This window comes from Gymnoscopelus microlampas (assembly GCF_963454915.1).
Source record: "Gymnoscopelus microlampas genome assembly, chromosome: 5".
NCBI lineage: Eukaryota > Metazoa > Chordata > Actinopteri > Myctophiformes > Myctophidae > Gymnoscopelus > Gymnoscopelus microlampas.
In genome coordinates this window covers 31,652,500-31,668,417 of record NC_139942.1, presented here as the reverse complement: position 1 = coordinate 31,668,417, position 15,918 = coordinate 31,652,500, and the positions used below count along the sequence as shown (strand labels likewise).

The 15,918-nt window shown below is 43.0% G+C and overlaps 1 protein-coding gene across 2 annotated transcripts in view; it reads right to left on the bottom strand.

Annotated features, from left to right (window-relative positions):
- Positions 1–11,861, bottom strand: part of pbx1a (pre-B-cell leukemia homeobox 1a) — a 55,392-nt gene extending 43,531 nt beyond the window's left edge. For both annotated transcript variants that reach the window (XM_084058515.1, XM_084058516.1), the window contains exons 1-2: positions 11,083–11,861; positions 9,564–9,637 (exon numbers count right to left, since the gene is read on the bottom strand). In XM_084058515.1, the coding sequence (XP_083914641.1) occupies positions 9,564–9,637; positions 11,083–11,279 (271 nt within the window). In that variant the 5' untranslated portion in view covers positions 11,280–11,861. The remainder of the gene's footprint in view (positions 1–9,563; positions 9,638–11,082) is intronic.
- Between the last annotated feature and the right edge of the window lie 4,057 nt (positions 11,862–15,918).

Below are 15,918 nucleotides of genomic sequence, written 5' to 3'. Positions count from 1 at the left end.
GAAACCATACTGCAATTAAAACAGGACTGCCTGTAGCAGAACATGTTTTGGCAAGGCTACCAGTCTGTTCCTTAATGTTAGTGATTAAATGTATAATAAGGCCAATGTCTTATTACTTTGGCATGAAATCATGCCATTGATTTATGGATTATGTTACCCAGCTTTACTTAGTCATATCACATTAATGGCTGGAACTGATATCATGATGTATGTCTGCCACTGAGACTTTTGTTTTTGTGTAATAAGAGATTTAGATTTTTACATGCAGACATATATCCCAAACCCCCAACATATACACACGCACACACACACACACACACACACACACACACACACACACACACACACACACACACACACACACACACACACACACACACATGCACGCATGCACACATGCATGCACACAGGCAGACAGGCACGCATGTGCGAGTGCGCACACACACACACACACACACACACACACACACACACACACACACACACACACACACACACACACACACGAACAGCCAGGCATAACCATCAACATAAAACACATGATGACTACATGACTATTTCCTAACTTATGATGACGGCTGAAGGGTAAAAGCTCTGTTAAAAGTAGCCTAATAATAAATGAACAGAAGTACATAATTTGCTGATTATGCTCAAGTAGAAAAAAAGAAAAGAAAATGACAGCAATTAACATAATATCAGTGGGAGTTAACTGTCCAGAACTAACACTGCCAAAGGCAAGCTGGCAGACAGCAGACACAGGGGAAAGCAGTGCGTTTCACTCTTTGGGGGTAGAATCCACATATCTACAAACAGCAAGACTTCTCTGAAACGCTCCCCTCTCTCCAGGCCAGCTACCTTCTATTATTATTTTATTTGAACCACTTTGGAATGATCTGTCACAGTACACAATATACAGTAAGCTTTGATATAGATCTTGGGCCTGAGAGACTAAATCTCATCAAATGGGAGTCCGTCTGTGACTAATTGACTAATGTCAACTAAATTTGGGTCCCTGAAATGAAAAGGGTTGAGAACCACTGTATAGGTTACTTCAGGGCCTAAGCCTAAAGATGACCTTTCCGGTGAATGGCTGCGAGGCAGCCAGGCCAATTGCTGACCTCTGCTAACAGTTGCGTTCTCACCCTGCAGCGCTAAACGCTACCTGTGATGTCACGTCTGCCCTGGGAAGCGGTCCAACGCGTCAACAGCCCGTCTTCGTGTTGGCCACTACAGAATTAGTAGCAACACTCCTGAGAGACTGCCTGCCCATTTCTACCCCCTCCCATTCCCACTACAACACACACACACACACACACACACACACACACACACACACACACACACACACACACACACACAGGAGTAAACATCACACACCAATGCCACACTGAAGAATGCCAGTGTGGGGCCGTTTGATTTTGCAGCCACAAAAACAACTCTAAATTTATCATGTCTCTTTCTCCCTACCACAGTATGTCTCTTCCATTCTTTGCTACTCAATATCTTTTCTCTTTTTGTGTGTCTGCATTGTTCTTTGTCTGCGCCTCTCCTTTCCAGTGAAGGTGCCGAGGTTACAGAGACTCATCTGTGGCCCCTTTGTCTCTCACGGCAACAGCAAGGTTTATTAACATAAATTAGAATAGCTCGCCGAGAGAGTACCTCGTCGCCATGCGTTACCCACGGCAACCTCTCCTCCACTCTTTATCCACCTGAGTGTGTGTGTGTGTGTGGGGGGGGGGGTGAGTGTGCGTGTGTGTGTGAGAAAAGATTGAGGGAAAGAAAGAAGGAAAGAGAGAAAGAAAGAGGAGTGAAAAGGGGGAGAGCACTTCCCTGCGTAAATGTGAAAGTACTCTGCATTGAGGGAGACACATCCACACCCATCGCTCCCCTGTCCTGATTAAAATGAATGGTGCTATCTGCACTGCATGACTCACTACACCACGGCATTACTATCAGTAATTGAAACATCCAATCACTACCATGCCATCAGCCTCACTGCTCTTCCCCATCTGACTTTGTGGCACCTGATTGAACATTCCACTGTATGGAAGTAATACAAGATATGCCCACCAGTTTATATGGAGAAACTGCTGATTTCCAAACAGAACACAAATACTGTGCAATAGTGTGATTTATGCCGTTTTTTTATTTTTTGTTTTTTGGTTTGTGATATAGTATATGTGCATGTCCTTGCAGGAGTGTGTGCATGCATGCATGGATGCATACATGCATGCATGCATGGATGCATACATGCATGCATGCATGCATGCAAACAAACAAACAAACAAGCATGCATGCACTTCTTGCAATATATTGTATGTTTATGTGCATGCATGTGTGCATGCATGTACAGTATGTTAACGTGCATGCTTTCAAAAATGTGTGACTGTGTGTGTGTGTGTGTGTGTGTGTGTGTAGTCCACACAAAATCCTAAGCAGATATCCAGGGAGAGTGGGGGAGCCTCATTGATTGGTGTTGATTCCATCTGGGCAGCGAGCAGCAACTGACAGTGCATCTAAGCCGCCGCGAAAGGGAACCATTAATCTTGGTCTGGTTTAAGTAGCGTGTATTAATTTATGTCATTTTTACTAAGTCAGGCAGGGAAAGGCTCTTGCCATTTCATGTTTGACTGTTCACGGTAGTCAGAGGGGTTCCTTTGTCCAACCTCAGCATGCGACCAACACACTGCTTACATCATGGCAGCAGGGAGCTGGAGAAATGATATCCCACACCCTGAATTAAAGGTCATCAACTGCCAGGGCAGCCCACCATCATCAATGTGTCAAAGAAAATCTGAATGCATGGCTTACTTGCTTGATGTCTAACCACTTAAGCCTGGAATATATATACTATGATAGTGTCATGCGGCAAAAATAGCTGATCTACAAGCTCACAACGGGTCGCGATGCAAGGCATTGTGAGCTTGTAAATCTGCTATTTTCTCCGTGTGACATTGTTGTGCGACGGACTATAAATTAAGCAGGGCTGTCCTCGATTAAAGAAATTCTTAGTTCAATAATATAGTCGTAGGACTTTGTTGACTAATCCATTAGTTGAGTTAAACAGAATTTTCCGGTTGATGAGGATTAGAACTGAAGATTATAATGTCAGCATTATAATGTTAACAAGGGCTATTGAAGGGTTATACGTAGCTAGACTAGTTTACAAGACACTCACACGTGGTCCTCATTTTTCAAGAAATAATGAATTCATCCAGGAGAAACCAAGGCCAAACTGACCGATTAATAGATTTTTCAACTAAGAGGTGACAGACTACTGTAAGCTTTTTGGGTGACTTTTCACTTATGACATGCCCAAAATATGGATGCTGGTGTTAAGAAACTGTAAGTGTTTGGAGTCACAGAAGGGAATACTGGGATGAAGAATGAAGCGAGCATTAAGCATTTACGTATAACAAATGGCAAGAGATCCAGAGGTAGGGGAAGATTTGTTGCGCTTAGGAGACAATCGTATGCAGGTGGCACTCATCAAAACATGTCGCTAATAACATTTGCAGCATTTATTTCAACTGCAACAACATGAAGATATACACCTCAACTGGTCTTACAGCGTTAGGCAATTCCGCAAGACTGCGGAAAATCCAATCAAATCCAAACAGTACCTATAAGAAAAACAATGGCTGAGGCAATTGCGACTGCAATAATGTCACCGGAGCTGTTTTGTAGACACTAAAAGCTGCTCCAGAGACAAACATCAGATAAAAAAGGAACTCCGCTCTGCCGTAGAGCAAATTTCCTCTCTAAAGCAATTTTATATTCGATAAGTGGGAAGGCATTCTTAGCGTAATGGATCTGAATATGATCTCTGTCAGAAAACTAAGAACAAAGGCTTTTATAAAAGCCCCTGTTTGCAGAATGGTCACTGCTGCAGCATCAGATAACCAAATTGAGAAGTGCGGTAAGCAGAGGCTATAGATAGAGATGCAATACATTCATATTTTTTGTTGAATACAAAAATATAGACAACTGAAAGACGACGCTATCTGTGACCTAGTTGTTGTTTCTTTGGAGCAAAGATGTTTTTAAGCATATTGGGTGAAGCTGGTCACACACCTACTGTACGTATATATATGACAAATGCATGACACTCCAACAAAGATTTGGAAGTTGCATTTTGGACATTTGCCTTTTGTTAAAAAGAAACCTAAAATTAGATTATAAACACATACTGTACAGTCATAATGTAATGGAGAAACATGCATTGAAACAATCACAGGCATGCAAGCACCCATGTATGCATATTAGTGGCATGTGCACATAAGCGTGCGCGCACACACACACACACACACACACACACACACACACACACACACACACACACACACACACACACACACACACACACACACACACACACACACACACACACACACACACACACACACACACACACACACACACACACACACACAATATGACCATTTCACAGCCAGACCTGTTATCATCACAGCTAATTACTACTCCCACCTCAGATATACAGGGCTGTAATTAGCCTCTTAAAACATGATTAACATGTCTCAATTAAGCCACTCAACATTTGCATAATTTATTAGCTATCCTAATTGCAAGTGAGTTTATTTCAGAGGACAGGGAACAGCAAAAATAAAGGCTGCATCATGTTTCTGGAGTGTGTTTGCTTGCACTGTCAGCGTGGTGGTAAAGTCTTTAAATATGCAGCAGACAAGAGGGAAATCTTCAGGAAGACCTAAAAAGGCTTTAGTGTTTTCCCAACTGAACATGCAAGGCCAGTCTATTTCTGCAACAATAATTTCTGCAATAATGAACAACTTTCATTATTTATCCCCCCCCCCCCCTCAATATTATTATAATTGTTTTACTTTTTCTTTTACCGCCCACTTTAGTAATGGCTGTCACTGATCACCCCTACTGGTTGGTTTTAGGGAGGGGGTAGACAACCACGTGTCTCCTCCATACACATGACACAGCCGGCCGCTTCTTTTTTCACCTGACAGTGAGCAGTTTAGCCGGGAGTGTGTGGAGGAACACGGTATCCTTCTCAGTTCAGCTCCCTGCTGAACAGGCACCCTAACCCATTGGTTCTCAAAGTGGGGTCCGGGGACCCCCAGGGGTACTTGAGGGGGTTCCAGGGGGTACCCAGCAAAATGTGTTAATATAGCATAACAATAATTTTAACCTTTTATACTTCTGCTATTTTTGAAAAATTGTGAAAATTTGTGCAAACCTTTGAATATATATATTTTTAAAGCGAACATTTGTAACTCAAATCTTTGCTTCTGCGGGTCCCTGGAACAACATATTTTGAGATGGGGGTCCACGACCAAATACATATCATTTTGGGGATCCTTGACACAAAAAGGTTTGAGAACCACTGCCCTAACCAACCTGTAGGAGTTGCTAGTGCAGCAACAGAGGTCACCCTCCCCACCTGCACACGGACACTTCTGTTTGTTGGAATGCCTCAACAAGACGGATGCACCATAGAGGATTCGAACCCCTTTCTCCTCGAAGGTGGGCAGGAACGTTACCCCTGCACCACCCAGATACCCCACAAATTACATTTTAAACATGAAACTTTAATCACTGCTGCTCCTTACTTTGCATTACAAAAAAAGGACATGTTATTTATCATTATTTGCCAACACTTAACAGTGGTGGAGATCTGTAAGAGGATTTTTCTCCAAACTAGCCATTTTATAGCAGCAACATCACCTCAGAAAAACTTCAAACGTTGTTTGGAAACTTGGTTATTTACGAGAGAACAGAGCGGGTTCTGTTCAGCCTTATTTTCCGTGGAAACTAAAACATGAAGGGGGGGGGGGGGGGGGGAGGATAAACTGCTGCTTCGGCACTTCCAAGCCAGGGACAGATATACAGTCTCCCGGCTAACGCGGGGAAACCAAGGACATAGCCATTAGTTTCAGGACAGCGCCACATTGGAGACTAATGCCTCCATCTGTCACTGGAGATGAGAGCAGGGTAACAAAGAGAGGCAACACTAACCCCTGAACTCATCATGGACAGCCATGTCAATTAAACACTGAAAAACAGCAGCACTGGGAGCCATAGTGGCCAGTCCATCCAACACTTGGTGGTAGCTCAGCTACCTTCGCTACACTAGCTTGATACTATAGAGAAGAAATGCTGTAATTTGGCATCATTCACCTTCATGTCTGGTTTAACCACATTCAACCTGACATCCCTTTTATGGGAATGCCATCATACACATTATAAAACAATTCAAAATTTGGAAAGATATTTTAAAAATAGCCGCTCTGTATGTAGATTGGCTATTTTGCTATTTGTCCACTGACATGTCATTTTAAGTGCAGGCATTCAAGTGATTATCACTGTATTGTGCAGGTGGATAGGGAATATCTGTATGCCTAAAATCATTGGAAGACACTACTACAAGGCTATGGAATGAATCCACACCAGTGTATTTTGGTGAGGGAGGGTCTAAGAATGGAGTCCCATCAGCAATGCAAGCCAGAGGTCAAAGGTCAGGGGGACCCACAGACTCAGTATATCCCAAGCTTTGATTAGATCTACAAATGCAATATATTATGCGTCTGATTACGTCGGTCATGAAGGGGCTCTCCGTCTGACCCGAGTCTGCATGGGAGTAATGTGAGACTGTTGACACAGACTGGCCTCACAAAACAGTCCCAGACCCACGGGGGGAACCAAACAGAGAGAGAGAGAGGGAGAGAGAGAGAGAGAGAGAGAGAGAGAGAGAGAGAGAGAGAGAGAGAGACAGACAGAGAGAGAGAGAGAAAGACAGAGACAGAGAGACAGAGAGACAGAGAGTCAGAGACAGAGAGTCAGAGGGTGAGAAAGAGAGAGAGAGAATTACAGAAAGGGGGAAGTATAGCAAATGACAGAGAGAGGAAGAGCGAGCCCGGGCCTGAAATCTGACACCCAGAAACGTTGACTTGGTGTCTGGCTTCTCTTACTCAAGTCAACCTGTACGTGCCAGCTCCACTTGCCTTAATGGTTCCACACAAACAGACACTCTCCCACTCTCAGTCAAAGACACACACACGGACACACACGCACGCACGCACGCGTGCTCTCAAGAACTTTTGGAAACAATGATGGTTCTTCTTGGGTGAAGTCACCACGGTACGGGGTCGGTAAACAGTCGGCCTGACAGCGTTTTAGTGAAACGCAACCCGAGCGGCCCAAAAGCACAGCGCGGCTGAAAGTGGTAACATAAGCCTCTACCTCTGGGTTCCTAGAGTCGATAAGCAACCCTGCGCTTGTTTAAGCTTGCTAAATACCCTCCGTCGTGACATGGGGCCGACCCCAGTGCAAATATATGGAGGAGGGGGGAGGGTCAGGAGTTAAGACCTCCTCTGTCTGCTGCTGGCATGTACCCCTGCCTTGGTTGTCAGCTGCTTGCCAAAGGAAGCCTCAGCGTTGCAACGTCCCATATTGCTGCTGTCAACACGCACCTACCATTAACATGCCAATGAGAGGCAGAACCAAGGAGTAGAACAACTGACACAGAGACACACCATGCACTGCCACAGTGTTCCTTGTTTCAGACGAACCTTCCTTATATAAGGCTTAAGTGGCGGGATCCAAGGGAGTGCGTGGTAAAAGTCGGTGTCACATCTGTGACCTCTTGTACTAGTCTACTCTGCCTTGCAATTCTTCTGAGAGACCCCGGCTGCAACAATGTAAAAGTGAGGAGAAGCTGACTCTTTATAAAGAATATAAAAAAGACCTGACAAATTACAGGCTGTTCTCCGCTCGCATACACTGCACTCAGCACATTTGGCTGTAAATGCCATGGTGAAGGTTTGAGTCATTTTCACTGTCACTGCAGTGAAAGGATTTTCAGTTTCGTCTGCACAAAGCTCCTATGGGTGAAGATGAGCTGGAGCTCGACGCTTTCAAATGTAGACAGCAGTAATGTTAAGATACGCATTCAGCCATTTAATCTGGATTCACACAGTATATCTCTAATAGCAGGTATCAGATCATTTATATACTACTATATTTTTGTAATAGCAATGTCATTATTTACAACTTGGGGACTCATATGATTTTTAAAACTGTTGATAATGCCAATATTTAAAAGCATTTGTTTAGCTTTACTACAAGGAAAATGTAACCGAAAAAGTCAAATCTAAACTGTTTTGACATAATTTCCTATGGCAAGTTTCCTAAACTGAGAAGGGGAGTGTGTGCAGCCCGAGGGGAGCCTCTCTAGTCAGAAGCGCTCTGGGTGCTGGTTGCCAATAACGGCGGGAAGAGAAAAGAGAGGCAGGAGAAAAGCCAGGAAAAGGTCCAAGTCACTTTGTTCTTCTTTTTGGAAACGAACTCTGGTTGAACCCAGAGAGACGCCAGACAGTTTACAAAGAGCCAGGCATTACTCTCCCACTTTCCTAAGCATGCTATTTCCAAAGAGGGCCCCAACTTAGTGTAGCTTCCTTCTCACAGCCTGGATTGTTTTCCTATATAAATTTAGTGAAAATTCCTAAGTGTCAACCTTTTTTTCTTTTTCTTCTTTATTTTTTTAACCTGAACCAGTGTGAGTCAGACAAATGTCACTGAATAATACTTCACAATTTAGGGCTGTGGTATAGTCTCCTTTCCCAACTGTCTGGTGTCAGATTGTACTGGAGCTGGTACATGTAACAGAAAGCTCTTCACACTGGCAGACAAAGTGACAGGCTCTCTCAATAACCTACACGGCAGCTTCAAAGCCATGTTCACAGATAAGGCTATATTAGAGATGTTGTTTTATTTCCTCTCTTGAATAGCTATCTCTCAAAGCAGGATTCTCGCATAACCCTCAGAGAATATTCAACAGCCTTTCATCAACATGAGCACATCTCCCCTTTAATCTGTCGCTAAGTGCATAATAATTCCTTTTCATGACTTTGACCCTTGTTGCACACCTAAACAGAAAGCCCCTCTGACCTCTGACCATTTTTACACTCTGAGCTAAAATGAACACTCAGGATTTTACTGTGTGCCGCTGTGTGTTAAACACCTCACTAAACAAACACATCAGACAAGCCAAGGAAAACATCAGAAAGAAAGTTGAGAAGGCCCAGTCCTCAGCAGTAAAATCCTCAGTGTTATTTTATCTCAGAGAGTGTACAAATGTAACCAACGGACCCTAATACGGTTCTGTTTGGTTACATATGTACACACAATTAAATGAACTGGATGGATTTTACTGTATGGGAAGGCATAAACGCTTACACTTCTCTTCATTGACAGTACCTCATTTACAACCAGTCACATTCAAATAGCTGCTCTGTCACCTTCACCTGGATGAATGAAACTAAATATGTTTGGGTGTCAAACAAGTACATCAGTAGGCTGAAGAGCTCTGCCAGTTTGCCTGTGTAAATTCAATATTGAGCAATGCAAAAGGAGTAATGCTGTAATATTTAGATTAGCTGCAGTTATCATTGGTAAAGATTGTTGAATTGCAAATCAATTGCATCATCATTAGGATTTCAATCAGTTTACACTACAGTGCAGGTAAAAGGGTTAAATGAGGTGTTTGTTGTAAACAAATTAAAGTTGTAAAATCTTACCTGTTTTTTCTTTTATTTCACACAAGACATTGAAGAGAGCAGGTTTCATTCTGTGACAATTCAGTGCATGTTTCCTGGGCAAACAAACAAAAAAGACAGCAGCTTACAAATCTGTCATATTCAAACAAGTGGCAATGGCAGCACCACTAAAAAGTTAAAAGGTCTACCACAAACCCAGAGATAGAAGTATTACAAGATACGTGATTGAACATCATCTAGGACTAGGTTGTGAATCATCAATATTATCACCTTTTTAAGTATTGTGTCTATGAAGTACGAAGAAGTAAGTAGAAAGTAAGTAATTTAGTAAGTAAGTAATGTGTCTAAAGGCTATTTTCTATTATTATATAATAATAATGATAATAATAATAATAATAATAATAATAATAATAATAATAATAATAACAATAATAACTAAAGGCCTAATAATGAATAAATAAATACATTTCACATTAAAATACCAAATAGCCTAAGCAAAACATATAATAAAGAAAAACATATTTTCCTCAAATTAACAACAGCTAGGCTATGTTTTTAATGTTGACGCTATTAATTGTCAAATATGGCGCAATCCACAGCAATCACAGTCCACATGGTAGGAACTAAAGATCATGTCTCAGTGTGTTATGTTATTTGTTTTTCCTATTCATTTCGAAATGATGAAGAGTGCCAGCTGTGTCAAAACTGTTAACAATCTGCAACATGTATAGCACAAGCTTACATTGTAAGCTCCTTTGAAACAAGAACGGTATGTTGCTCCGCAGTTCAATCCGTTATCTTGTAATAATTAATTATTTTGATAACCCCATTAATCCCAAAGTTGTTTCAGAAGATGAAGTATGATGGTAGCTAGTTTATAAGGGCTTTATCCATTACACGTAGTTATGGCACTGACTGGGGTATAGAGGCGTAATTGTTGTCATTTTAGAGGCTATAGTCTACACAGTCCAAACCATATTGTTACATGTATTCTCTCCACAACTATATTGAAACAATGTTGCCAGATTTTGCGAGAGAAACAAGCAACCAGGTCTATGAAAACAAGCCAAAAAGGCCACTGTGAGCACCTATATACATTGGCTATTTGAAAATAGCCAATCTACAAGCTCACAACGCATCTGTTGTGAGCTTGTAGATCTGCTATTTCCAAAGGAAAAATCTTGAAGAAAATGTGGGATGTTTTTTGAAACATTTTACACAACTCTTGTATGGGAGACAATATTTTCAGATGGGGGGGGGGGGGGGGGGGGGGGGTCTGCGGCCAAATACATATTAATCTGGGGGGTCATTGACATGAAAATGTTTGAGACCCACTGGTTTAAACAACATTTAGGAAACAAGCCCCAAATAAGCAACTATACACTTTAGAACCAAGCCCCCCCAAAAAAACAACTATAACTAACCAATATTTACAAGCAACTTCAAAGAAAAACAAGCCCAAAGTCGCATATAATAATAATAAGCAGGCAACATGGCAACCCTAGTCGGAAATAGAACTCTTTTTGTAAGATCAGCTCACCTGGCCTGCGCTTCGTCCAGGCTCTGGTCTGTGATGGTCATGATCTGCTGTAATATGTCTCCGATGTCCTGCTTCCTCCCGTCGCCGTCCGTCCCTCCGGTGCCTCCATCCTGCATATGCTGCGCCAGGCCGGGGTGTCCGACCCCGGCCATGCCTACTCCTCCGTGGGAGTGCATCAACCGAGGCTGATCGTCCATCCTTATGATGACCACGTACGGTCTCTCTCTCTGCTGCTGTCTGTGTGTGTGAGTGTGTGTCGCTCCCAACTGACACAAACACTTTTTTCTCTCTCTCTAAAACAGCAAAAGAAGAAAATATCCTCGGAAATTCCTCCGGATTCCTCTGCGTCTCTCACACACACCACTCTCTCTCTCTCACGCCCCACACAGGCACACACACTCTCGCTTTTCCTTGGTAAAGCTTTTGTGGATTTGGGAGGAGGGAGACTGACAAACCCTCTCTCGCTCTCTCTCTCTCTCTCTCTCTCTCTCTCTCTCTCTCTCTCTCTCGCTCTCTCTCTCCCAGCTGGTTTAGGTGAAACCTGATCTGAATAGCTGCTTTTGGCTTTGGCCACTCCTGCACCGTCCGCTACTGTAGAAAAAAGAGAGGATTCAACATTAAAGGTTCGTAATCTGATTAAAAGTGAAGCGCGCAGCGCCCCCCGCATTTATAACGAAATCCCCCAATGTCCTCGAAAGCTTAACGTACCAAACACGTAAGTCACTCGGCTTTTGCTTGGATATACAAAGTAACACCAACTGTTATTGTTTCGTTTATGTCTAGCAACTGACTCATAACCGGAGTATAGATAAAAAAGCCTCCGCCCCTCAAGCAACGATTGGAGAAGAAGAGCGCACTAGTCCCACCTCGGTCTCCTTTAAGCGACGTCAATCATCTTCCTCTGGAAGGTGGGACACGGCAATAAACATAAAGAGATGTGACCGTTAACACGGGGACCGGACCGGGTGGCAATATAGTGATGGATAGAGAGTGAATATGGAGTCTAATAAATAATTGTGACTGGCACTGAAGCTTTGACCCAATAGCACAGCATGGTGGTGCTTGGAAAAGACACCCCCGTCACTGACATAATATATTTTCCTGCTGAATATTTATATCCATATAATCAATCAGAAAACATCATAAATCATACTATCCAACAGCACTGTTATAATATATAGCCTTTCATGGGTAGATAACGGTAATATATTTATTAGGCCTACGTCAGTCCAATAGTGCTCTGGGTATAGCAATGTAATTGCTATAACAACTGATTCTGGAAGTGTGTCTAAATACACTTCATCATGCACTTTATCTCTGACACTATTTGACATGGTGTCATTGATAAAGTCTTCCTCTCTTCTTCAATCCTCTTTGATCTACACCTCCTTCAAAAACCCAATGTCACTACTATTCACATAGTTGCAGTTGTGTGTGGTACCTGAGTTGGCCTGTGCTATACCCAAATGCTGCTTTCCTTTCTTTTAATGGCCAGTGCAAAAATCGATCAGTCGGTTTTTCTCATTACGTGTTGAATAGAAGGCGAGTCAGTAATTGTCACAAGGGGCAGGGTGAGGTTGTGTGTGTGCGTGTGTGTGTGTGTGTGTGTGCGTGCGCGTGCGCGTGTGCGTGCGTGCGTGCGTGCGTGCGTGCGTGCGTGCGTGTGTGTGTGTGTGTGTGTGTGTGTGTGTGTGGAGGGGTGGGGGGGGGTCTACACTACAAGAGTGCTGAGCCCATGCCCTTACCCTGACATTAAAGCCTGCTGTCGAGCAGGCATTCTTTTATTCCTGTGCTATTTGAATGGATTAAAATGTGATCGATGGTTAGCTTTGCTTTGTAGCACCTGCAAATGAGTTGATGCTGGCGCTGTGAACTCTAAATCTATTGAGGAAAAACGTGCATCAGACTGGCAGACATGACATTTTGTCCCAGAAAGACCAAACACTTGCTTTTTTCTTGTATTTCTTTCTTTTGCCAGTAATGTTATTAGTATGCAATTAGTATTTTGCATTACCACATATCTGACCTGCATAGCTCTCTTTGTAGAGCAAAGTAATCACAAGTGTTAATTTAACTCAGAGAGTTACGGATCCATTGTTACACTTTCAGAGTTCAATTAATACTACATTTTTACACTCTCAGACTTAAATGAACACGGAAGAATTAGCTGTGTACTGCATACGCTCCACTTCGATTTTTTGAGACAGGCCTGGTGTTGATATTAGTAAAACACCCAAGTTCCCCATCCCTGTTGGTATGGGTAATATAGATAATTCTTTCTGGGTCCAAAATCACATTGTCACATTCTAAGCCTGTGGACACTGCTGACCTTTGTGCTGAGATACTTTTTGGGGAACCTGAACCCTGAACAGAATAAGTGAAAACTTGTTTGCGACCCTGTTCACAAAATTCATAAAAAAAACAAACAAACAAACAGCATTACAGCCTTAATGAAAAAAAATAAGAAAACCATCTGACATTGCACATTCGCCTCCATTAAAACCTAATGTGTTCTTGAAGAATTTATAATCTCTCTCTCTCTCTCTCTCTCTCTCTCTCTCTCTCTCTCTCTCTCTCTCTCTCTCAAAAAAAAAAGAGCCAGTGGGATTTGATTTGAATTGCAAATTAATCTGCTGGGAGAAAAAAAAAACATTCTTATAAATAGTGGATGTTTTCTTACATAAATGGAGGGCTTGTTTAAGACTAAAAATGTCCACTTCGAGCATTTCTACATTCTCACTTTAGATGTGAATGCACTGCGCCTAACATTACCACCATCCAGATAGACGAGGACGGAATATAGATCATAATATATATTGTAGCTGGAACTCCTTGGCATCCTGTGTAGCAGACTGTCAGTTTCAGTGGTTCACATTCCACGTGGGCCGTGCATACTAAAAATATGGTAATTTAAGGTGCAGTTGGATAGAAAAGTATCCCTCAACTGACATACACATCGCAAGCAAAACCATGAAGCTGTGAAGCTGCGAAGCTCCACAGTGGTCTGGTATCTTCTAACAGGGCCAGAGTCAAACTACTCCATACATAGAGAGCTGCAGGTCAGGGCAGGGTATGTTATGTGCTACACAGTATTTCATCATTTGTAACTCAGAGTGTACAAATGTAACCAGAGTACAGGTCCATTTGGTTACACTTGTACACTCTCAGAGTTAAATAAAACCCCTGGATTTGACAGTGTGGAAAAGCAGCTACTGCATGGCACATCTCTCCAGGAAGTAACCTTGATGAAAAATTCAGTTGTTTGCAGCTCCCAGCATCCCTCAGGCATGAATAAAGTGCGACCCAGACAGAGAGAAAAGACCTGGGCTCAGCTTGAAACTACTCACGAGCACTGCTGAGAGACACACAGCTGCACACAGTGGCCAGCATTAGGAGATGGGCATGAATTAAACTTTAATCAAGCCTCAAATAGATTAAGGGACAGGAGTCGACTCAGCAGTTCCAGCACCATGGCTGCACCTCCACTGACCACTCTAGGACTATCGTAGACGGCCCTAAGTTCCACCCTCTCTAGGACTATACTGTAGGGACCACATACACCTTGAAGTTCCACCTTCTCTAAGACAACTGTAGCCTCAGACGAGAGATACTGTAATATTCTGCAGATATACTCAAATTTAAAATGTAAAGTGCTTAACTTCAAGCCACGTTTGTAACCGGTCGAATCGGTCACAGATTTTCTGATATATTCCGTATTGTTCGATAAAGAAGAGCTTTAATCACATCTGTGCCTGAATTTCACTGTATGTCTTTGTTTCCAACGCACTAGGCACACATCAAAAACGAGACAATTCTATGGTATTCAAGCTACAACGCAAATCAGAGATAATGTGACATTGTGCAAGATACATTTCTAGCAATCACCTCTCACATGCTATGCTTTAACCCAGTAAAACCCATCTAAAATGAATTACACTTTATTCCTAAATACACTATGAAATAGCTTATTTATCTCAGGGCTGCTGGCGCTGGGTCAGGCTGAATGAGGAGTGATATGAAAGGGTTGACCTGTCACAAAGTATCTGACTTGCTATTCCTGGAACAGGATGAAAGGAAAGCCAAATGTCAAGCGATGCAACTAGTGCAAGCACATGCGCTGTGCACAAGCACACACGCACGCACTCACTCACACACACACACACACACACACACACACACACACTCACACACACGCAAAATGGGGTATGCAGGCTAATATAGAAACCCTACCAGCAATGCTGTTGTTGCCATGTATATTAAAAAGAGCTTAACGTTTTGTAAGAAACAACAGTGGCACGCACGCACGCACGCACACACGCACGCACGCACGCACGCACGCACGCACGCACGCACGCACACACACACATGTGTTCAGCCACAGGATTTCTATGCCCTTTTACTGTTCCCTGTGAGTGTGTATGCTCTTGGTGTAGGGCCCCTGTAAGCCCTTAGACCTCTTGGCAAAGCGTGGGTTGTGTCTTGCGGGTGTATGGGGTCGTGGTGGCGGTGTGTGTGTATGTGTAAGGGGGGGTATGGGGTTGACGGATGCCGGAGCCTCGGAGCCCCGCTAGCTGCTCTGTGAATTTTCCCAGACTCATTTGCATTCATAAAGAGCCTACTCCTTGTCACAGAGTGTTTTCTTTTTTTTTAAGTCTGCCTCCAAAATCCCGGGCGACTCCTGGTGGGAGTGCGCCGGGAAAATCCGACTGTCAAAGACGACAAGACGAATGAATCCCTGTGTCAGACGCGTGTGGCTTCAACGATGACAGATGGAGGAGAGCTGTCCCTCTGTCGACCGGCATGCTTCGTTTTGGAATAAATAAATCTGAGCCCCCC